The following is a 23,768-nucleotide window of genomic DNA, read 5'->3' as shown; positions in this document are numbered from 1 at the left end:
AACAGTCAAATTGGCTTAGGGTGCTGTAAGGGTGTCGTGCCTACACCACCGGCCACTGCGGTGTCGGCGGCTGCAATGATGGCATTTTAGTGGCTGTCGGGTGGTCGATGGTGGTAGTTCCTCGATGGTTGAGTAATGAAAGAATTAGACTCTTAATAGGACTCTACTAGATAATTTGATTCCAGAATAACTATTTCAAAAATAATATTATTTTAATAAATTGAACATGAAATTTAATTTAATTCTTATCTTGATAGTATATTATTAACTTAATATTAAATTAAATTTAATATTTATCTTGTAGATAAATAATATATTAATTTAATAGATTTAATATTAAATTAAATCTAATATTTACCTTGATAATTATTATAATAATTAAATATTAAAGTGATTAAGTTTAATCATAGTTAAACTCTCTAAACTCTCTCTATATAAATAAAGCCATAGGTCATTATTTTTCACACACTTGAATTCAATAGAAAGTTGTATAGAGAAAATTCCCTAAAGAAATTTTATCAGAAGAATTCTAAAGTTATTTTTCTTATTTACAACTTGCCTCAAAGTTTAGAGAAATTATGAAATTACCCCACTAGTAATTTGTGGAAAATTTTTTGATTCGAAGTGAGCCCACACTTGGCACACGTGAGCTTGAGGATAGCGGAGAAGACTTCTTAATCGAAGCTTTCATTCTAGACAAATCGAAAATGTACAATTTTGATTAAGTGTTTATTACTTTAGATAGCACAACCAAGTTCTTGTTTTTGGAAAAAAAATTTGAAACTCTGGTTTTTCCCTGAAACTTATTTTTCGTTGCATTTTCCAAACTTGATTTTCTAACAGGCAGTACTACATACATGTTCAAATTGGCAAAGAAATCTTACTAGGTCTTTAGACTTGGCATCACTGAATTGTAGGTTAGACACCACCCATTTTATCAATGAAGGATTGAGTTCAAAATGAGGAATATTAATGTGCAGCGTGGTAACACTAAGGTGTAGCCAAGTCCAGTCGTACAACATTATGTCGAGTAACGATGTCATTTTGCAAGTAAAAAATGCACGACAGACATACAATCCTAAATATCCACAACTAACAATCCTAGTTATCCACAACCACCACATTCACAACCAATGATCACAATTGGGAAATCATTATAATAGGCAATGTAAGTAAAATAAGAACTTCTATATGGGAGCATGAAAGGATATGAAACTTAACAATTCAAAATACAACAATGTCATACATGGACCTTGGACCTCTAAAGAGAAGAGCTTTGATAGGTAGACCTCAATGAGAGTTGGCCTTCGGTCTATGTGCTGTCTGGCTCTTTTTACTCGAGATCAATTGGAAGTATCCCAGGGAAGCTTTGAGTCATACAATAGGAGATACTAAAAGAGACACAAATAAATAAAATAATAAATCAAACAAACACAAAAATAACTACAAAAAAGTAAAGCGTCATATCTATACACCTAGCTTTAACCAATTATCTTCCTGGAAAAGCATAAAATCTATACACCTAGCTTTAACCAATTATCTTCCTAGAAAAGCATAAAACAATCACACAAATCAACTTATCACACACAGATCTCGACAAAGACAACTTGACCATGTCACGACATACAAATGTTGAGCAGAGAATCAACACAAAAAATCAAGAATTAAGGTGGCTTAACTGCAAGTGTGGCAGGTTAGTTGTAATTTTTGTAAGTGTTACAATAGAACACTTTGGAGTATTCTAAGGAACGAACCCAAGATATATTAGGTAATAAGGTGACTAACAATGATCATGCATGCAACTAAGAAGTCTAGCCAGCTAATCCTAAGTATTATATTACGACAAATTGTCAACAAAGGTTAATTACACTAAACAACACCTAGAAGGACTAAATTGCATAACAGTCAAAAGTGAAAAAAATCAATCATTGGAATAAAGTGGTCAATTGATTTTTATGTTGCTAGTCAATTCTTGAATTAGGGATCTAAATTGTTCAAACTCCTAATTGGTCTAATTTTACCTTTCGGTTACCATTTTACCCAATTAAATGATTTAGTCTGGATTATCTCTTAGTCTCACTAAACTAAATCGGGACAATCTAACTGGTTCGTAATAGGCTCTCTTCTTGATCACGCATCTAAATGGTCACCTAGAGGTTTAAATTCTAGGTTTTGAAGTCTATTCAATTTAGTCCATTTTTTATGATTTAGTCACTGACCCTAAAACTAACCATGCAACTTTTCAATCAACCAACCGCCATAAGATTTAGTGACTACACATCATCAAAATACAAATATCAGTCAAATTCATGCTTGAATAATTCATTAAAGAAGACATAAAAATTAAAGTTGAGAAAGTCTTAGTGACTCTTGAGAGAGTCATTGTTCGAGATGATAGCAACATTAATGGTGATGAAAGCACAACCAAAATTGAGATTTTTACACTTTTGAAAATTCACAAAGCTGAAATCTATTGGATGTGATACGACCCGCCCCCGGGAACGGCTATTGTTTCAGCCTACAAGCGAGGCTCATCGTGTTTGCAAGCTGGACGTAGCTCAATTTTATTTTGTGGAGCTTCAATTAGCTTATTTCCAGCTCTTTACAACCTCAATGAGCTCGAACTAGCTCAATAAACTCATTTTAGTTTCTTTTAGTTTTGCATTTTTTTTTATTTTGCTGGAATAAATTTTAGTTAATTTAGTTTAAGCTAATTAACTAATTTAACTAGGTGTTAATTGTGCCTTTAAGTCATTTAATGTGTCTTATTATTTTCGGCATTAATAAGTTGAGTTAATTAATTTGTCTTGATCTAGTTAAATTAAAGATGTCTTGATTTTATTTAGTTTGTCTAAATTTATACATGCATTAAATCTGTCCAGCCGAATTTATGTGTCATGTTTATTAATATTCAAGTTGTCACAATGATAATTAGGATGTTCACATTATGTTTTTAATTAAGTTCATTTGTGTTATGTAGGTGCACCCGAATTTGAAGATACATTGGGCAGATTCATGCATGTAGATTCAATGAATGTGAAGGTGCATGTGCAGCTGGTTTAATGCATTAAAGTTGATTAATTTTAGTGTTTTTCAAGGCAACTATTCGGCCAAAAGTGTCCAAGTTGTTCATCCCTCCAAGCTTGGCCGATTCTCTTCTCAAGGGAGCATAAAGGCTATTCACACCATGGCTGTTCGGTTCAGCCATGTTCACACCATGGGGACTCTTCAAAACCTTCCATTCACACCCCAAAAAGGCTGCTCAATTCCTCTTTTAATGCTGGTCGTTTTTCATCAAGAGTTGCCTAATGAATGAGTCAATTAAACTCATTAGGTGAACTTGGCTGCTACATGAATCTCCGAAATTCATTTGATCAATTTGGAAGCTTTAATTTTTGGTCACCATTCAGCCGAATCTACATTGGCCAATATACATGGATTTAAGCTGAATTTATTTCAATGTTTGCTTAGATATTAAGTCTTGAACTTGTCTATTCGGCTACTAGTCACTCAAGCTATAAATAGTTGCTGAATTTCTTGTAAAAGGACTTTTTGCCAAATTTCTGAATGAAATATAATTTTAGTGAGAAATTCACTCTCTTTATTCTCCAAAGCTCAAATTGACTTATCTTCAACGAGTGGCGTCAATCTGACTTTGTTCGAACTTTCACCCATTGGTGTGGCGTTCTTCATACCGTAGGTTCCTATTTTGCTAAATAGAGGGTCTCGGTTTTTATCCTATTTCCATTTCTTTCTTTGAAACCTTAAGCCCGGGTCCTTATTTGATAATAAGGGTTCGATCTTGTTTCATCGAATTACCCAGCAAACAACAACCCATCAAACTCCTTTGTTCCTAAAGCCATCCAACTTCAAACACCAAGACTTGAATTTGATTCAATTCCGACACTACCTAATTTCGATCGGGAAAGATTACGACTCGTCTTTACATCCGAAACGAGCTCGTATCAGGATGCTTTTAAAGAGAAATCAAAATAGCAAGAGTTTTTGTATCCAATTGTAAGAAAGTTAAAGCTACAGTAAAACTAAAGAAACTGACAGCCACCAACTAAGTTAAGAAAGGAAAGAACTCAAAACCTAAAAAGATGAAAGAAAAATAAAAGAGAAGCTAAAAAGATGATAAATGTGGCTCCTTTATGTTTGGCATCAAGTGTGCCTTTAATATAGCAAAGTTACAACCCTAATATTTTGACAAAAATGCCCTTAGAGTACATGAGTTGACTTGAGTTGGTGTTGGACACAAAATTGCCCTTGTAGTATTATTCATATTGTTAGACTTTAATGTTGCAACACCTAAGATTTAGTGTCGCGACATCCTTGACAGTGGTACAATCTTGGCTTTGGGGGTTCTCGATGTCGTGAAACATCCTATCTTGTGTCACGGCACCGCAAACAGTGGCACAATCTTGAGTTACGACCTCAAAGGCTTGAAGTCAAGACCTCAGGCTCGGTGTCACGACACAACACACTTAGTGTCGCAACATCCACAGAAGACTGCTCCAGGTTTCTTTCTAACCGCCTCTTGATGTGCGAATGTTGAGAGTGTAAAATCATGAAAAAAATATAAAGATAAGTGTTAAGTGCGGTTTCTTCAAGTCTACAGATCAAATTGTAATATAGATGTGTTACACAAGAACGCTTGGTAAGTATTCTGATGATCATACCCAATGGATTGCAGATAAGAGAAAATTGCTATTAAAATAATTACTAATCTAGTTGAGTTATGAATTAGTAGTGTCAATTCCAATTAAAGATAATAAAACTAATAAAAACTAATTAGAGTCAACGAACACTAAATCTAACCCTAGGTTAAGTTACTTGGATTTCTCCTATTCTTTGTTTCAACTACACGAGCTTCTTAGTCTAGAATATGTTGCCCAATTATTAATTAAGTCAATAATTACTCTTAATTAAATACTTACCACCCTTAGCTACGAATACCCTCTCGGTATCATTTTCACTAAGGATTACCACCTAAGATACTCTCTCGGTCCCACCTAGGCACACATATACCCTTTTTTGTTTCATCGCTTGGCACAAGTTTTACTCAATAGGATACCCTTTCGATCTCACCTGTCTAGATCTTCTACTAGGAGCGTCACTTCCTTGTATACTAAGTACTCTTGAAAAAAATCCAATTTTAGGTTATTAATTACTTAATCAATTAATTAGGTTAAACAGTTGAAACATGTGTGATCTTATATAAATTATAAACTTATTCTAATTTTTACACAAACAATCAATTAACCAAGTTAAAGAAAGATATATAAATAATAAAATAGAAAAAGAGATGAAGAAAGCTCTTAGATTAATCAATGTAAAAGCACGGTTCCGGAAAAATCTTCGCTCGTGAAAGTCTCACTTTGGAATAGGATCTTCCAATTACACGAACATAAAAATAACTAGGTAAAAAACTAAGAGCGAAATCAAATATGAAAACTAAGAGCGAAATCAAATATGAAAACTAAATAATAATTTATGTTCAATCCCCCATTGAATCTGGTTATAATGTTGTTTATATAAGCAAAAATCCAAAAGACTAAAGTGCCTTTTCGTTTAATGTCAATTAGGGTTTTATGTTGGCAAAAGAACCCTAATTGCCCTCAAAATTGCAACCATCACGTGCAGAGATTTTTGGGCCACTCAGAAGTTGTGTTGCAACATCCACCTGTCGTGTTGCAACATAGGAATCGTGTCGCAACATAGCAGGAGGCGTGTCATGACACGGTAGATAGTTTCATTCCATGACTTGTTTTTGCTTCTGTCTTCGGTGTTGCAACATCAGTGTCATGGTGTTGCGACATGGGCAGCAGTTTCGACCCAAATGTGCATCTTTAGCTCCCGATTTGAGCTACATAACCACACAACCTTATTTAGATACCTAAGATGTAATAACAACTACTAAAAGACATTAGTTACTAATCAAAGTATAAAAACATATATATATATATACTAAAATGACTTGATTTAACTATTAAACAAGCTAAATTTATGTGAAAAAGGAATGTAAATAATAGTGTAATTCGTGGGAGATTAGTTTCTCATTGAAGTTTTGCTCCTCTAATGTGATTGAGGGTCAATGTCACGACATCCAGGCATCAATGTTATGGCACCCACATCACTTGCAATTTTCCTCACAGTTTGGTCATAGATGTCTCCCTACACAAACTCAAATACACCAATAAACTCCCAATGGCATAAATTTGCCAAATCGGATCTCAAAAGGATTGAAACAAAAGAAAAACAATCATTAATACTAAAAACTAAAAAAACAAAAAAAACATAAAAAAATTCGTAAATTGCTTGAGACAAACTAATCAAGTGTTCGAAAGAGCCTGATTTGATGTACTAAATTATGACAAATCACTCTCCTTTTTCTCTTCAAGAATATTATCCAAAAGATAATATTAAAATCTCATTATATCTAGATCCCTTTCTACACAAAATTTTCTTAATTTTTTTTTGACTAAAAACACTTTTAATCTAATTACATAAGTTATACAAGTAAAAAATACCAACAAATATATAAACACTTCGACTGTCCCAATTTGTTGCCCTAATTACTATTCAAATGGGGAACTATATGGAATAGATAGTCAAAGTTCCTCACAACTTTGTTAAGCTAAGAGTATGAATTGCAAATTTTATTTGAGTTTATTCATATTTATAAATAGTTAACTCAAATTTGTTTTGGTTTGTCCATATTATTTAAAAAAAAACACTTAAAATACATGTTATTTTTATTTAAAAATTAAAAATTAAAAATTTTAATTTGTTTTTTGTTTTTGTTATTGTTATTGAGTAATATTATTAAAATAAGCATTTTTATAAAACTAGAATAAGGTTATAGTTTAGGGAATAATAAAATAAAAAAGAATTATGCAGTCATTCGTTGGGAATGATCATGAAACAGTTGAAGAGAGTGTCAAGCATTTAAACATGTTATGTTATTTATTGTAATTCGGAATTCGAAGAGACCCCAAAAATCCTCCCTTTTTTGTCATGCATAAAATGACATGACAAGTGGCCCCTAGGTTGTTTCCACCATTCCCGTAAATGTTTACATCTCAAACTATTGAACCAACAAATTGGCAAGTTTTATGGTTTGAGAGAGAAAGAAAGGGGAAAAAAAAGAAATACGTAGTGAAATATCTTATAGCCTAATGACTTGGCCAGCGTCGACCAAGGGACTCTCCCGCTCCTTCGCTCATTTACGGTCCCGAATTTTCCCAAAGCTCAGTTATATAGATAACCCAACTAACACACCACTTTAACTTTGAGTTTCCACTTTGTATATTTTGTACTATTGCTTTAACCGTAATAAACTTTAAAATTCCCCCATAAATTAACACAATAATACCTAGTTATTAAGTTGTTCTTAATTATTTTTCTTTTTGAGGTAGAAGATAAAAACAAGCCGCACAAAGCTCAACATATATAAAGAAAAGATGTGGGTTTCTATGAGAGTAGTTTCAGCTCCCACTTTATAACTTATAACGTACTTTTGGTTTGCATGGAAAGATAAATAAAGAGACTGTATTTCCTTCTTTTTCTTTTAATTTAATTATATGGTCCTGGGAAACTAATCAGAGAGAAACATGGCGGATAAGAGCATCAGCTTGGAAGAAATCAAGAATGAGACTGTTGATCTTGTCAGTATTTCTTTCCCTTGTATTCAGCCAGTAAAGTGTTCCGTGTAAAAAGGCTAATCTTTTATACATACATATATATATAAACTCGAACGTGGTGATTGTAGGAGCGAATTCCCGTTGAAGAAGTGTTTCAACAGTTGAAATGCACCAGGAACGGCCTGACAAGTGAAGAAGGCCAAAAAAGGCTTCAAATCTTTGGTCCCAACAAACTTGAAGAGAAAAAGGCAAAAGTTTTCTAATTTATACCTTTTTGCTTATAGATTAATGTATAAAACTAAAAGGAAAAAAAATCTTCTAACATTAAACAGGAAAACAAGCTTTTGAAGTTCTTGGGATTTATGTGGAATCCTCTTTCATGGGTCATGGAGTTTGCTGCTATTATGGCCATTGCTTTGGCTAATGGAGGAGTATGTTTACACTCATCTCTCTCTTTTACTTGAACTAATAGGCTTAAATAAGCAATCTCTTATTGTATTTGTATGATAAAATGACAGGGCAAACCCCCAGATTGGCAAGATTTTATTGGAATTGTCTCATTGCTCTTCATCAACTCAACTATTAGCTTCATCGAAGAAAATAATGCAGGCAATGCTGCTGCTGCACTTATGGCTGGTCTTGCTCCCAAAACCAAGGTGCTTAAGGATCCCAAAAAATAACTTGCAAACACCATATTCAAAACTTTAATGTCGAAATTGCTTGTGTTGCAAGAAAAGGGGGGCAAGGCCTTTCTAACCCTTTTTACTTGTTTCAATGATTGAAGGTCCTAAGAGATGGAAAATGGAATGAGCAAGAAGCAGCGATTTTGGTACCGGGAGACATCATCAGTATTAAATTGGGAGATATTGTCCCTGCAGATGCACGTCTCCTTGAAGGTGATGCACTCAAGATTGATCAGTCTGCTCTTACCGGTGAGTCTTTGCCTGTAAATAAGCACTCAGGTGATGAGGTATTCTCTGGTTCGACTGTAAAGCAAGGTGAGATTGAGGCTGTCGTTATTGCCACCGGCGTCCACACCTTCTTTGGAAAAGCTGCTCACCTTGTTGATAGCACCAATAACGTAGGGCACTTCCAGCAGGTAAAGAAGATTTAATGTACTTAGCAGTATTTCCAAGTTTGGAACTTGCACTTGTTCTTTACTTGTTACCTGATGATGTGCAATGGATGCCGGTTGTTTTATTAGGTGCTGACAGCAATTGGGAACTTCTGCATATGCTCAATTGGAGTAGGGATGCTTATCGAGATTGTTGTGATGTATCCAATCCAGCGCCGTAAGTACAGAGATGGAATCGATAATCTATTGGTGCTTCTCATTGGAGGGATTCCAATTGCCATGCCAACAGTTTTATCTGTGACCATGGCTATCGGATCTCACCGGCTTTCACAACAAGGAGCCATCACTAAGAGAATGACAGCAATTGAAGAAATGGCTGGAATGGACGTACTTTGCAGTGATAAGACAGGGACACTCACTCTTAACAAGCTTACAGTGGACAAGAGCATGATTGAGGTTATTTCTTGAATTAAAACTTAAAAATTACTATGGCATATTGATTTTGCATTGATCATATCACATAATGATCATGTTAAATTTCAGGTGTTCATGGACAATATTGACAAGGAAATGGTTCTTCTACTAGCGGCAAGGGCCTCCCGGGTTGAGAATCAAGATGCCATTGATGCCTGCATTGTTGGAATGCTAGGTGATCCCAAGGAGGTGAGTGTCAAGATTGACAAAAATAAATCCTATTCATCATTATACATCAACTGGTAACATGAAATTTATTTTGCAGGCCAGAGCAGGGGTTACAGAGGTTCATTTCTTTCCCTTCAACCCTGTTGATAAGCGTACAGCCATGACATATATCGAGGCTGATGGTAGTTGGCACCGAGCCAGCAAAGGTGCTCCAGAACAGGTAAATGGATTGGTTTACCATCGTACCAATGCTTTTCTTATCAACAAAGTTATTTTCTTATGTTGATACCTAGGGTTTGACATCCCTATCAGATTATTGAACTATGTAACCTCCGAAATGATGCGAAGAGGAGAGCTCATGATATCATTACTAAGTTTGCTGATCGTGGGCTTCGCTCTCTTGCAGTGGCAAAACAAGTAACTTTCTATGCTACTTTTCTCCTTAATCATATATGGAATTCTCAAGTAAATGGAAAGAAAATCTTATTATGAAATAAACATTTTGATATTGTAGAAAGTGCCTGAGAAAACCAAGGATGGCCAAGGAGATCCATGGCAATTTGTGGGTTTATTGCCTCTATTTGATCCCCCAAGGCATGATAGTGCAGAGACAATTCGCCGTGCTCTAAGTCTTGGTGTCAATGTCAAGATGATCACAGGTGATCAACTAGCCATTGGAAAGGAAACTGGTCGCCGGCTCGGCATGGGAACCAACATGTATCCATCATCAGTTCTCCTTGGTGAAAATAAGGGTGATGCATTAGATACAATTGGTGTTGATGAGCTTATCGAGAAGGCTGATGGTTTTGCAGGCGTTTTTCCTGGTGAGTTTATTGAATACATTCCGGTATTAATTCGAGGCTTTAAAGAAATCTATCACTATTGTTTTAACTAATGGCTACCACTCAGAGCACAAGTATGAAATTGTGAAGAGGCTACAACAAAGAAAGCACATATGTGGCATGACCGGAGACGGTGTGAATGATGCACCAGCTCTTAAGAAGGCAGATATTGGGATTGCAGTCGATGATGCAACCGATGCAGCTCGTAGTGCGTCAGACATAGTATTAACAGAACCAGGACTAAGTGTGATTGTGAGTGCTGTTCTGACAAGTAGAGCAATTTTCCAGAGAATGAAAAACTATACCATCTATGCTGTCTCCATTACTATCCGGATAGTGTTAGGATTTATGCTCCTTGCACTTATTTGGAAGTTCGATTTTTCACCTTTCATGGTTTTGATCATAGCCATACTCAATGATGGAACAATTATGACCATTTCCAAGGACAGGGTTAAGCCATCTCCCATGCCTGACTCATGGAAGCTCAAGGAGATTTTTGGCACTGGCATTGTCCTCGGCACCTATCTAGCTTGCATGACTGTTGTTTTCTTCTGGGCTGCGAATGACTCGAACTTCTTTTCGGTATGCAAAAACCCTTTATTGCCTCCTTAAACCAGCATAATCGAATTGCGAAGCTAAACTAAAGGATGATATTCATTGCAGGATAAATTTGGTGTAAGATCCATTAGACACAATCAAGACGAGCTTACAGCAGCTGTTTACCTCCAAGTGAGCATAGTGAGTCAAGCACTCATCTTCGTCACTCGTTCTCGAAGCTGGTCTTTCATCGAACGTCCCGGGTTCTTGCTCGTGATTGCCTTCATTTTGGCACAACTCGTGAGTTCCCTAACCCCCAAAAAATGAATAAAGAAAAAAATTCCACTTAAAATTGGTGGAATATAATTGTTGTTTTTATTCAACCATGTAGGTGGCTACTGTAATTGCAGTTTATGCAAACTGGGGGTTTGCAAGAATCAAAGGCATAGGATGGGGTTGGGCGGGTGTAATCTGGATCTACAGTGTTGTCTTTTACTTCCCACTTGATGTAATCAAGTTCTTGATCCGCTATGCCATGAGTGGAAAAGCTTGGAATAGTTTGCTTCAAAACAAGGTAAACCCAATGTGAAGGATAAGAAGTGGTAATTAATTTCCCTGTGATCCTATTGGATGTTTAATCTCACAATCAAAATTTGCAGACTGCCTTCACAACAAAGAAGGATTACGGAAAAGGAGAGAGGGAAGCACAATGGGCATTGGCTCAACGCACCCTTCATGGCTTGACACCTCCTGAAATTACCGAGAAGAGCAACTATATAGAACTGTCGGAGATTGCTGAGCAAGCCAGGAAGCGTGCCGAAGTTGCAAGGTGATAATTCTTTACTTTGACTCCACTCCGCTATAATATAATCACATTTTTCTAGGGTTTACAACCCATATTCATAATCACTATTTCTGGGTTTGACCAGGTTGAGGGAGCTTCACACACTCAAAGGACACGTTGAATCCGTAGTGAAGCTCAAAGGACTCGACATTGATACCATTCAACAACACTACACTGTTTGAGAAACAAAGAATATGTGGAACAGGGGTTGTTGTAAGCTAATTATTATTAATGCCATGAAGGCCGGAAGAGATTGGGGTAGAAATTAGGCTGAACTTTTTTCTTAAATCAGCATCTATCCTATGTATTTCATTTTTCTTTTTGGTAGTAGGCCAACGCATGGTATTGGAATAATGTTTTGAATAATCCAAGTATCCCTAAGATTTTGGTACATGATAATTGTGTTTTCTTCAAAACTCCAACCGCAGCGATGAAAACAATCCAATCACTTCAAAATATTCTTTAATAATAGAAGATCGTTGAACTGGTAATGCAAACCAATTTTTGTTTGGCATATTTAAGACCAATCGAATAGTCAAATTATAGATTTTTAATTTAACCGCTTCAAAAAATATTAACAACTGTTACAACTTAACAACACTCAATACAGAAAACCAATAATAATGGATGTCATCTAGCCTTTGCTTCCCATGACAATTTCAAAGTAAACCCAAGCAAACAGAAGCTTCTTGGCCTACTGTCTACTTTCCTTTTACATCTTCAAAAATGAAAAGCATAAGCACCATTGCATCTCTGTCTGTTTATCTCCTTGTACTTTATTCATCAAGATCTCAGGCGTCTCTTCTACCTAAATTTATTTACCAGATGTCTCCCACCCTTGTACTCTTCTTTTCACCCCTTAACAACCCAGACCCGAGGCGCAGCTGAGACCTCACCTCGACGACAGCAGCAACTGGATACGATGACGATGGGCAAGCTTTGCTTGAGACTTGAGAAGACTAGACAGAATCAAAGCAGAGACGAACGGCAACAAGGCATAAAGGCTAAATTTTTGTCTATTTGCTTTTTTGGATTTGATAACTAATTTACATGTAAAAATAATAAAATAAATAAATTATATATAAAATTAAAAAATAACTCTAAATTTAAAGAAAATAAATGTAATTATCTAAAAAAATATGTTTATTTTCTTTAAATTAAGAGTTATTTTTTAGCTTCATGAATTATTTATTTTATTATTTTCACATGTAATTATTTTATTAAGTTATACAAATAATAAATTACATCTCATTTAAAATATTTCACTTATGAAATTCTACATCATCCCAATAACTTTTTTAACGGCATTTTCATCAAATTTGTTAAAAAAATAATTTAAAAAAAAGAATAAAAGTTGATGGTTAAAAAAAAAGCTTAAAAATATAATTAAGGTCATTTTAATAAAAACATGTAAACTTTAATAACCAAATTTGTTATTAAACTTTTTGGACTGGGTTGGTCGTTGTATTCAGTGACTTTTAAGGGATCAAGGTTGATGTTTTTAAATGGATATGGTTTCTATTTCGGGTTGAGTTAAAAATTTTGGCAAAAAATAAAATATAAAAAATCGGTTTACGTGATTTTTACCGATATGTCCGGTCCACTGTTGGTGGTTCAAAGTAGTTTTCGGTGCAAAAGATTTTTTCCTTACTTCAAATCGGTATATTGATCGGTTTTCGGTTCGATCAATCAGTCTGATTCGATTTAAATAACATTGTCATTCTGTGTGAGTTTTAATTTAGTTAATTAATCTTAATTTGGATTGTTTCAATTTTTAGTATATTTGTAATTTAAAAATTTAATTCTATTTTGTAATTAATCAAATAATCCATTTATGTTGTAATAATTGATTGTACATTAGAATTATTTAAATGTGTATTTGTAATTCTATTATAATTGCACTCTAGTTGTAAACTAAAAAAACAAAATTTTAATTTTTTTATTAAAATTATTTTGACAATTGAAAAACTGTAACCATTTTGTTCATATTTTAACCCATCTTTAAAAAATTGAAGATAATATCATTAATTTTTTTAAAAAAAAAAACTAGTGATCCTTGTGCATATTTTTACAGATAAATTACTTTATTTAATAATTATTTAATATTAAAATAATATTTTTGATAATTGAATTTTTAATATAATTTAATAAATTGGTTAAACTATTTGGACGTATAATCTAGAGGTATTACCAGTTTGACACAAATCTAGTTTCTTTTTTTTTTTAATCCATTGGCACTATGCACCTTGTGTTTCACGCTAAGGATTGAGGAATAGGGATTTTAATCACCTAAGTTTGAGTATTACTATAGGTAAATATCATATGTAAGTCTTTCTTTAAATTATTTCAAGTCCCACAGTACGTGTGTCTTTCTAAATATATTTTGGTCTAAATTTAGATGTATTTTGATTTTCAATTCGTTATATTTTTAAATTGAGTTATTTTTAGTTATAATTGATCGAATATATATTATTTGTAATTTATAGTGTAATTGTAATTGTAAACTCATTAAAGAAAACAATTTAAATGTTTATTTAGCTCTCAAAGTTATATTTTAATTGTCACTTTAATAATTAAAAAAATTATTTATTCGATTTGATACCTAAAGTTGCATGTTGTTATACCAATTAATCTAACCTTTTCCTCTATTAAAAAAAAACATTGGGAAAGCACCACATGCGCAAAATGTAAATTATGTAGGATAATTTCCTAAAAAATAAAATAAAACTTTTGAAATGTCTAAAAATAAAAAATAAAAAATAAAAAATTATAATTATAATAATGAAAATTATAATAATTTATGTTTAAGAAATAATTAAAACTAAAAAAATAAAAAATTGTAAAATAAATCCAAAAAGAAAAAAGAAAAGAAATTAAGGACCACAATTACTATAATCCACTAAGAAGCGTAAGGGCTAGTTTTGTTGGAACGTTTGACCACCTCCCGATATGCGAATGTCTAGAGTGAGAATACTGCTATAAAAATGTGGAATTAGTCTGTGTCCACAACTATACGAGTCATATTGTAATACATATTGTTACAATGGAACATGAAAGTATTTCGAGAATTGTACCCAAAGGAAGCTTGATTAGATTACTTTTAATTCATACACCAACAAGTCTAAGCAGTACTAATTCGAAACCATAATATGATAATTCATGATAAGAATTAAATATAAATAAAAGATGCAAAAGACATTAAATAGTAGAAATAAAATAATTTGTAAATCTATCGATAGAAACAGAAGACCAATTCGCTTCAATGTTCATAGCTAACTCCTGATCTAGGGTTTTATTCAATCAACTAATAGTTAACCTAGTTATTATCTCTCGGCCTTTAACTAATCTAACTAGTTGATAAGAACTACTTATCTTTCAACCTCACCATTTAGATTGGGACAGACAAAGTGATGCTCGATAGACTATTCTTTCGATCTCATCTATCTAAATAAACTTCATAGGATTGTCAAGCCTAGGGTTTAAGCTCTCTCAACCCAAACCAACTTGTCCGCCAAGAAACCTTAAAGCAGTCGTTAACTACTCCCACATTCGCTTGTTAATCTTCCTCAGATCTTAGTTGTTGATGAACCTACTTTTTCGATTTTTCTTTTCTTTCTTGTGCAGAAACTCTGCCAAATTTTTAGGAAAAGATACCATGTCTCGCAAAAGAACCAGATCTTCAAAGATTACTCCTGAAAACCCGATTTTGATCAATGAAGAAGTGAAAGAGAGATTTGACTCAATCTTTAAGCATCAACCTATGATGCTGAAAAAAGGTTTTGAATTGAAGAGTAACTATTTGATGGTTGTTCCTATACCGATTAGAAAGAAGATCAATGCTCTCAAGTGGGAACGATTTTGTGATGCTCGTTCACTTCCCAATGATGACCTAGTTCGAAAATTCTATGCTAGTTTGACTACATAAGATGCTACTGAAGTCATTGTTCGAAAGAAAAAGGTACCTCTTATTTCTAAGCCTATCAATGATTTGTTTAATTTACCTGATGTTGAAGAAGATGAGTACTACCCAATGATGAACAATATCAATTGGGATTTTCTTCAACAATTTCTTGATGTTGTGACAAATCCGAGATCCCAATGGATTATAAGAAACTATAGGAGTCATTCTTGTCGAAGAGAATACTTAAAACCAGTAGCAAAGGTACGATTTTATTTTGTTCGCTACAGTTTTATGCCTATCTCACATAGTTCCATCATCTCGATGGAACGGATGCTTTTGTTATACGCAATTTTGATAGAAAAGTCCATTAATGTTGGGAAAATTATCCTCAAGGAGATTCACGATTGTGCTAAAAAGAAGGCAGGAAGTGCTTATTTCCCATCATTAATCACTTCACTTTGCTTCAGGGCCCGTGTTAAAACACAAGCAAATTTGAAGTGGTGATATGTTCAAGGATGCATTACAAATTATGATCTTGAAAGATTAGTAAAGACGGTGCATGAGCTGAATCAAGGTGAGCAAGAAGAGCCAACTGAGTCAGATATAGAGGAGTCAACAGATGGAACTGAAACTGAAGCTAATTCAGTTATAGACACTGAAGAGGAAGAATCTGATAAGGAACCGAACATTCCTGAATCAAGGGTTGAGCCAGAAGAAGAACCTATAACACCCTAAACCCGGTCTAAACGTTATGACCGAATCTGGCGATGTCACATTGTAGCACCCTTTACCCGTATTCAACGCCGAAATAGGGTACGAGGCATTACTAGAAGACATACGTTTGCATACGTATTAAACCGAGTTACAAAATTTCATCTGAATTAAAACTTTCAAATTTTTAACGTGCTTTTATAATTTTTTACAACATATCCTCGAAATATTATATTCATAACAAATAGGGCCTACGAGACCCGATATTTACTCATGTAATTCAAAGCTTCATTTCCATTCCATTCAATTCACAATTTCTCATCACAATTCAAATCAATTTCTCGATCCAATATATATATTTCAATCATCTAAGAATAAAATTCAAGTTACACGAACTTACCAGGCTAAATTGCAGAAATACCAAAATTTAGGGACATTTTGGTAATTTTCTATTTTTCTCGAATTTCCACCCAATCTTGATATAAATCAATATTTCATTCAATTTATTAATTTAAATAATAAAACAATTCATTTCATGCAATTTGGTCACTTTTTTATATTTTTACAAAATTACCCTTAAAATTTTACTTTTATTCAATTTAGTCCCTGAACCTAAAACATGTAAATTAGCTATTTTAAAATAAAATCATATTAGCTGAATATTCACATATATTTTTCCTCCTCCTCCACTTCATTCCACATCCTTGATATATACATAATACCACTATTAACTTGTTTACTCATAACAAGCTGTTCACTTGAGTCATGGTCACTAAATTAATTATATATTAATCTACAGAACTCCGAATTGAGATCCGAAAATTTTATTTGAAACTAGACTCAAATATATTCTTACCATAAAATTTTTAGAATTTTTGGTTTAGTCAATAAGTACAGTTTATTCTTTAGAGTTTCCCCTATTTCACTATTTGACAGTTCCGACCCCTCTTCACTAAAAATTAATTATCTCTTCGTACAGAATTCGGATGATGTTCCCATTTTTTTATATTGAAAATATACTAATTAAATATTTTAATCATATAAATTATAACCCATAATTATTTTTTTACAATTTTTAATTATTTTTCCAAGTCAGAATAGGGGAACCCGAATTCATTCTGACCTAATCTTACAAAATTTATTATATCTCATGATTTACAATTCCATTGCTTACACCGTTTTTTTTATGAGAAACTAGACTCAAGAAGATTTATTTAAATATTTTATTCATACTCTAATTCTATTTCCACAATTTATGGTGATTTTTCGAAGTTAACCTACTGCTGCTGTCCAAAACTGTTTTAGTGCAAAATGTTGATTATTAGGTGTATAACTCCCTTGTTCCCTTTCTCTATAATATTTCCCATCACTTTCACTTATTTCTCTTCACTAATATATCAAGAACATAAGACTTTATATAAGAAAACTCTACTATAACATTATTTCCATGCTTTTTCAATAATATCAAACTTAAAACTATATTGAAATCTTGATGTTCTTACCTTGTGCTATTGATTTCAATCTTTAACTTGATTTTCTCTCTCCTCCAGTTTCTATTTCCTAAATCTAACTTGATATTCTAGCTCCCCATTGTCTCCATGTTATTCTTCTCTCTTGAAAGCTATGGAAATTCTTTTGATTTCTAGGTAAAAATGGTAAATTTTTGGTGGAAGGACTAAATTGTAAAGAAAGCAAAACTTTCTTTCTTCTCCTCTCTTATCACGTTAGTTTCATGGAAATATGGTGGAATGGATGATTCTTCATCTTCATTTTCTTATATATACTAAATAAAATACTAATAAAATAATAAAATATCATTTAAAAATCAAATTAAAATATTAATAAACTAATAATTAATTAATTAATTAATATAAAATATCTCCAACATCATCATTATCTTCTAGATTTCTCTATCTTTTAATTGACCATTTTGACCTTTATAATCTTTAAAAATTTCATCATTGAGTTATCACTTAATTTGGTAAAATTGTGATTTAGTCCCTCAAAATTCTTTATCTTTTCAATTTGGTCCTAATTCATCCATTTTCCTTAGTTTCTAGATTATTCCGCCCTTAAAATATTTACACTATTGGTCCTTCAACTTTTTCGTATGTACACTTTAATTCCTCAAATTTTGAGTATTTATTCTTGGGCAACAAAACTTTTCTCACTTTTGCTATTTAATCCTTTCTTGAATTAATATGTCATAATATAATTCCTAATGTTTCCATAACTCAAAATTTCCCGTTTTGTTACTTTATTTTCTTATTTTACTATCAAGGATACCTACTTTCTTACTGTAGTAATTTTCGAGGTATTACAGAACCAGTCAAGCTAAGTGTTGAACCTGAATATACAACTCCTATGCCGACTTCTGCAAGTACTTCAAGGAAATCAGAGTAGTCAATTTTGATGGATATGTGCAAGTTCATGCACAATCAATAACAAACTTACTAGAAATATGCAAAAATTAGAGATGATTCAATTCAAAATACCTTTAAGAATATCTCTAGTAATTTTGTTCCTGAGTTCCCAAATGCTATCTTTGAGACATGACGGAAAATACTGACGATGCAAGTGGAGACGGAGCTAAAGAAGACAAGGGGAATGAGTCAGAAAAATAAAAGGGGGGATTCTTGTCCTGTTATTTATTTAATTATTTCTAGGTCTTTAGGAATTTATTTCTTTCGTAATTAGGATTTAATTTCTGCAAAATAAAACATAGCAAGCATGAACAACTTAACACTTCTTTAAAAAGAATAAAGACTAAGTGACGTGGTAATGAGAATGAACATGTCTAGGATTGGGTTATTGGGAAGACTTGGTATTTAAACAGTCTTAATGACTCACCCCTCTTTCTTTACAACCCTACCTGCTGCTCAGTTTTCATTCATTACTTTGTACATTGCTTCTTTTTAAAAGGGAGGTAAGGCAAATAAATTGCTCAAACTTTTAAATTTTTTTCAAGTATATTTTAATCATTTCTTTCATAAGTATGTTTTAATATGTTTTAATCATTTATTTCATAAGTATGTTTTAATAAATGAATGTTTAGAGATATTCTTGTTACTGAGATTGTTTGTATGCAAGTATGAATGATGATTTTGTCTAAGTGAAAGTATGTTATCATGAAGAATGGAATGCTTGTATGATCTTAGCCTTAGTAATGTTTGCCATGAAAACTTAGTTTCTTTTGAGATTAGACATGCATGAAGGTTTATATCTTTAGAATTGACTTAGTAACTTTCTTGAGGCGAAATCCTAGGGGACATAAAAATCTAAAATGATATAGGCACTATTTCTTTGGATCGTTTGAGCCTTTTCGAGCCAACCCTATGAGATTAGACCCTTGAAACTGTAATTTTGAGCTTAAAGACCTGTTTTTGCAATAAACCTACATTATAAGCTAGTTACCATTTTTTTTAAAATTATCCTAATCTTGTGCACCTATCTTAACTAAAGTTGTCCTGTGAATCAACATTTGAGGAAATTTTCATAAAGATGTATGTGCTCATGCTTAAAAAAAAAGTGAAGAAAAGTTTGCTCAGTCTCCAAAAAGGAAATATGTATGAGCTTAAGTCCAAAATAAGTTTGGGGGTGTTCCAAAGGTTCACTTAAAGGAAAAGGAAAAGGTTGTATTACGAGAAAACCAAGACAAAGTTAAAGGTTAAGATTTTTCCTATGTAAATGATCACCTTTTTACTTAAATTCGTTGTCAAAACTAAGTAATTGTTTAATAAATTAATGAAATATGTGAAAATATGAAATTAGGACATAGAAATTATTAAAATGTGATTTTATGCATTATTATATAGTTTTCATGCAATAAATGGCTTATTTTATATAATTTGAATATATTATATTTTTTAAGACATAAAGTAGGTCATGTATGACTAAATTAAATAATAAAATATAAAATTATATTTAATAATTCATTTTTAAATATTTCATTAATAAATTTGGGTTTTAATTAATTAATTAAATTGGATAAATTTTATTCTTTGGTCCTCTAACTTGTTGATTTATTCTGGACAGGTCTGATGGCTTTTTCGGATTCGAAACCTTCCAAATTAGAGACCAAGTCAACCCAAAATTTGACTGCACATGGCTGTCCATAAACCACTATTTGGTTTAATTGCACAAGGTCCTTGAGAGTTGAAAAAATTAGAGATTTACCAAAAGATTTGCACTTGACCGAGTCTCAGTCCTGAGTTGTTGTGGCACTCAAATGGACCAAAAATCAAGGAAAATCAGCTTATTTTGCTTGATTTATGGCCGACCACCCATGGAAGATTCTTCAAAGGATGAAAACTCCTATTTTTAGTAAACTATCCCCTCCTCCTCACCTATAAATAAGACCCTCTCATTCATTCTTCAAGCATCCCACAATCATTCTTCAATCATCCTTTAAGCATCATTCTCTCTTAGCCTTTTCCATTCCCAAGCCTAACATCATCTCTTCATAGAGATTTTAGCAATTAAGCCTCTGGAAGAACCCTTGGTCGGCCACCTTGGAGAACATCAGCAAAGGAGCAAAGCAAAGGAACGAAGGAATCTCGTCGTCAGAGTCTTGGGTGACAACCACTCTGAATTGGGTTTAATCTTTCTTTTCTTTAATTTAATTTAACGATGATTGCCATGTGTTCTTTGTTATTGTTTACAAAAATGTTAGCTTAATTTTATTTAAGCTAGGATGATTGCTTTGATTAAATAATATTTATTTGATTCATGCTTATAATGTTTGTGCCTCAATCAATCATGTTTTCAATTAAAATCAAGTCTGTATTTCGTTCATACGTGAATAAAATGAACCTGAATTAGCTGAGCGATCCTAACCAGACGACGGCTAATGGATGCATAATTGAAATGTGCATGCTCAATTTAGATCCTAACCCGATTAAATTGTAGGTTGCATAACAACTCTAACCAAGCTCTGTTATTTGCATAGTTTTTAGATTTGTGTGATTAAATTGTTTCAAGCCTAACATGTCTCTGTTATCTCAAATGAATGCTAAGAAACCCTTAGTAAATAAGGATCAGTAAAATGCGTATTTACTAAGTAAAGGATTCCAAAAGGACCTAATGTGGTTTCCAAACTCATGAAAGATCGAGCTGCCATGGAATGTTTTTTCGAGTGTTATTAAGCATGTTGATAATAAATTGAGTTTAATTAAAGTAATTGTCCTAGTTTATTTATGTTATAATTGTTGTAAATTGTGTTTAATTTTAGTAAAATCTATTTCATTCACATAGTTTGCGTACTTAGGATAATTTGCATTAGGAATAATTTCATTTAGTTTAATATATTTTAATCACCACTTCTCAACTATATTGTGTTTTTATTTTACCAAATTGTTAATATAATTTTACAAATTAAGTGATTTAGCACAAGTACAATCCCTGTGGAGACGATAACTCGATACTTACTTATTACTTGATAACGACTATGTACACTTGCACAAACCTATGCGTTACAAGTTTTTGGTGCCGTTGCCGGGGATTGTCAACTGTTGCCATAGTCATTTTTTTCATGAAATTATTTATTTCCAATTTGATTTATTTCTAACATTTTTAACTTATTCTTCACCTTGTGTTTGATGAACAAAGGTTTCTGTTCCCTGTGTCTACTAAGAGTTTAGCATCTCAGTCATGTAAGTGTGTCTCAACATATGTTCCTATTATTTAGCCTCTGCCTTGTCACCTCACGAAGTCCTCGTCCGCTCAATATGCTGAGTCATCATCTCCTACTCCTGGCTTCTGTCCCACGCCCTCTGCCTCGGAAGTTCCACAGGTTGATTTGGGCTCTGATCGTGGGCCACATCATCTCTCTTTTTCTCCCACAAGAGACAGTTTTCCCAGTCCAACCACAATTACTTCCAATATTCAGTCTTCTTCTCTACCAATGGGGAATACTTATCCACTGGTTACTCGGTCTAAGACCGGCATTTTTAAACCCAAGACCATGTTTGTTGAACCTGTCTATTATGAACCACACACAATTGAGGAGGTTTTTTCTACTGCGGAGTGGCATGCAGTAGCACAAGTTGAGTATGATGCCGTGATTAATAATTCCATTCGAGAACTTGTTCCGTTACCAAATGGTCAAAAGGTGATCAGATGTAAATGGCTTTTCAAAGTAAAGTAAAATCCTGATGGGACTGTTGCTCGTTGTAAGGGTTGGTTGGTGGTGAAAGGTTATTCTCAGGTACCCGAGTGTCATTTCAAGGAAACATTTAGTCCAGTAGTAAAACCTGCTACTATTCAAACCATATTGTCTGTTGTTGTTTCCAAGGGTTGGCAGCTTTGTCAGGTCGATGTGAATAATGCGTTTTTAAATGGCAATCTTGCTGATGAAGTGTTTATACAACAACGTCCAGGATATGTTCAGTGTGGTCTGAATGGCGAATCTTTGGTTTGTCATTTGAAGAAAGCTTTGTATGGGCTATGTCAAGCTCCACGTGGCTGGTTTGATAAATTGAAATGTTTTCTCATTTCGGTTAGTTTTCTCCTATCAAAGTTTGATGCATCTCTGTTTGTTCGGGTTACGCCTGGCTCCACTTTTTATGTTCTCGTTTATGTGGATGATATTATCATTACTGGGAGTATGCCTAACTGTATAAGTAATTTTGTTCAGCAGTTGCATCATGAGTTTTCCCTTAAAGACATGGGTGATCTTTATTATTTTCTAGGGATTGAGGTTACTCGTTCGTCCACCGAGTGTCTTCATCTCTGCCAACAAAAGTACATCCACGATCTGCTTAACAGGAGTTCCATGACTAATGCAAAGAGTGCTCACACTTTGATGATCAAATCGTCTGTCTTGTCTGAAGATGATGAGGATCGTCTTAGTGATCCTACTGAATATAGGAGTCTAGCTGGTGCATTCCAGTATGTGGTCCTGACTCGACCTGATATTGCATACGTGGTAAATCGTATATGTCAGTTCATGTATGCGCCTACAACTGTACATTTGGTTTCATTAAAATGAATCTTGCGGTATTTAAGTGGCACTCTTGATTATGAGATAGTCTTCCATCCATCTGATAAGCTTTCTTTAGTCAGTTATTCCGATGCCAACTGCGGGCTGGATTTTGATGATCGCCGGTCTACAACGGGCTACTGTTTGTATATAGGCACACAACCATCTCCTAGTGTTCTAAGAAACAACAAGCTTTTTCGTGTTCTACGATTGAGGTAGAATATCAGAGTCTCGCTGCGGCTACCAGTGATATTACTTGGTTAGTCTCTTTACTAAAGGAATTACAACTTTTCTCTAATGATCCACCTACTATTTGGTGTGACAAGTCTAGTGCCGTAGCAGTTGCTGCTAATCCCGTCTTACATCTAAGTTCAAGCATGTTGAGCTTGACCTATTCTTTGTCCGCGAAAAGGTAGCTGATGGTTCTGTTGTTGTTGATGAGGTGCCTGCTTGTGATTAGGTTGCCGACATTCTTACCAAGCCACTATATATTTTGCCCTTTGCTAAATTTCACAGTCTTGTTCGAGTTTTGCTTGTCGTGAAGATGAGTGAATGTTAGAGTATAGATACTGACTCTATTAGTCAATTAGT

The 23,768-nt window shown here is 33.6% G+C and overlaps 1 protein-coding gene across 1 annotated transcript; it reads left to right on the top strand.

Moving 5' to 3' along the window:
• Nucleotides 1-7,046: 7,046 nt before the first annotated feature.
• LOC107901684 (ATPase 9, plasma membrane-type) lies at nt 7,047-11,977 on the top strand. Its single transcript, XM_016827768.2, has 15 exons — nt 7,047-7,670; nt 7,775-7,894; nt 7,979-8,077; nt 8,165-8,302; nt 8,431-8,745; nt 8,851-9,177; nt 9,265-9,384; nt 9,461-9,583; nt 9,676-9,780; nt 9,878-10,187; nt 10,273-10,787; nt 10,869-11,042; nt 11,134-11,316; nt 11,402-11,571; nt 11,672-11,977. The coding sequence occupies exons 1-15, from the start codon at nt 7,617-7,619 to the stop codon at nt 11,766-11,768; spliced, it is 2,850 nt and encodes a 949-aa protein (XP_016683257.2). The 5' UTR covers nt 7,047-7,616; the 3' UTR covers nt 11,769-11,977.
• Nucleotides 11,978-23,768: the final 11,791 nt, after the last annotated feature.

The sequence above is a fragment of the Gossypium hirsutum genome, chromosome D06 (assembly GCF_007990345.1).
Source record: "Gossypium hirsutum isolate 1008001.06 chromosome D06, Gossypium_hirsutum_v2.1, whole genome shotgun sequence".
NCBI classification, from domain to species: Eukaryota; Viridiplantae; Streptophyta; class Magnoliopsida; order Malvales; family Malvaceae; genus Gossypium; species Gossypium hirsutum.
The sequence above is the reverse complement of the archived record's forward strand: the minus strand, read 5'-3'. Positions and strand labels throughout refer to the sequence as shown.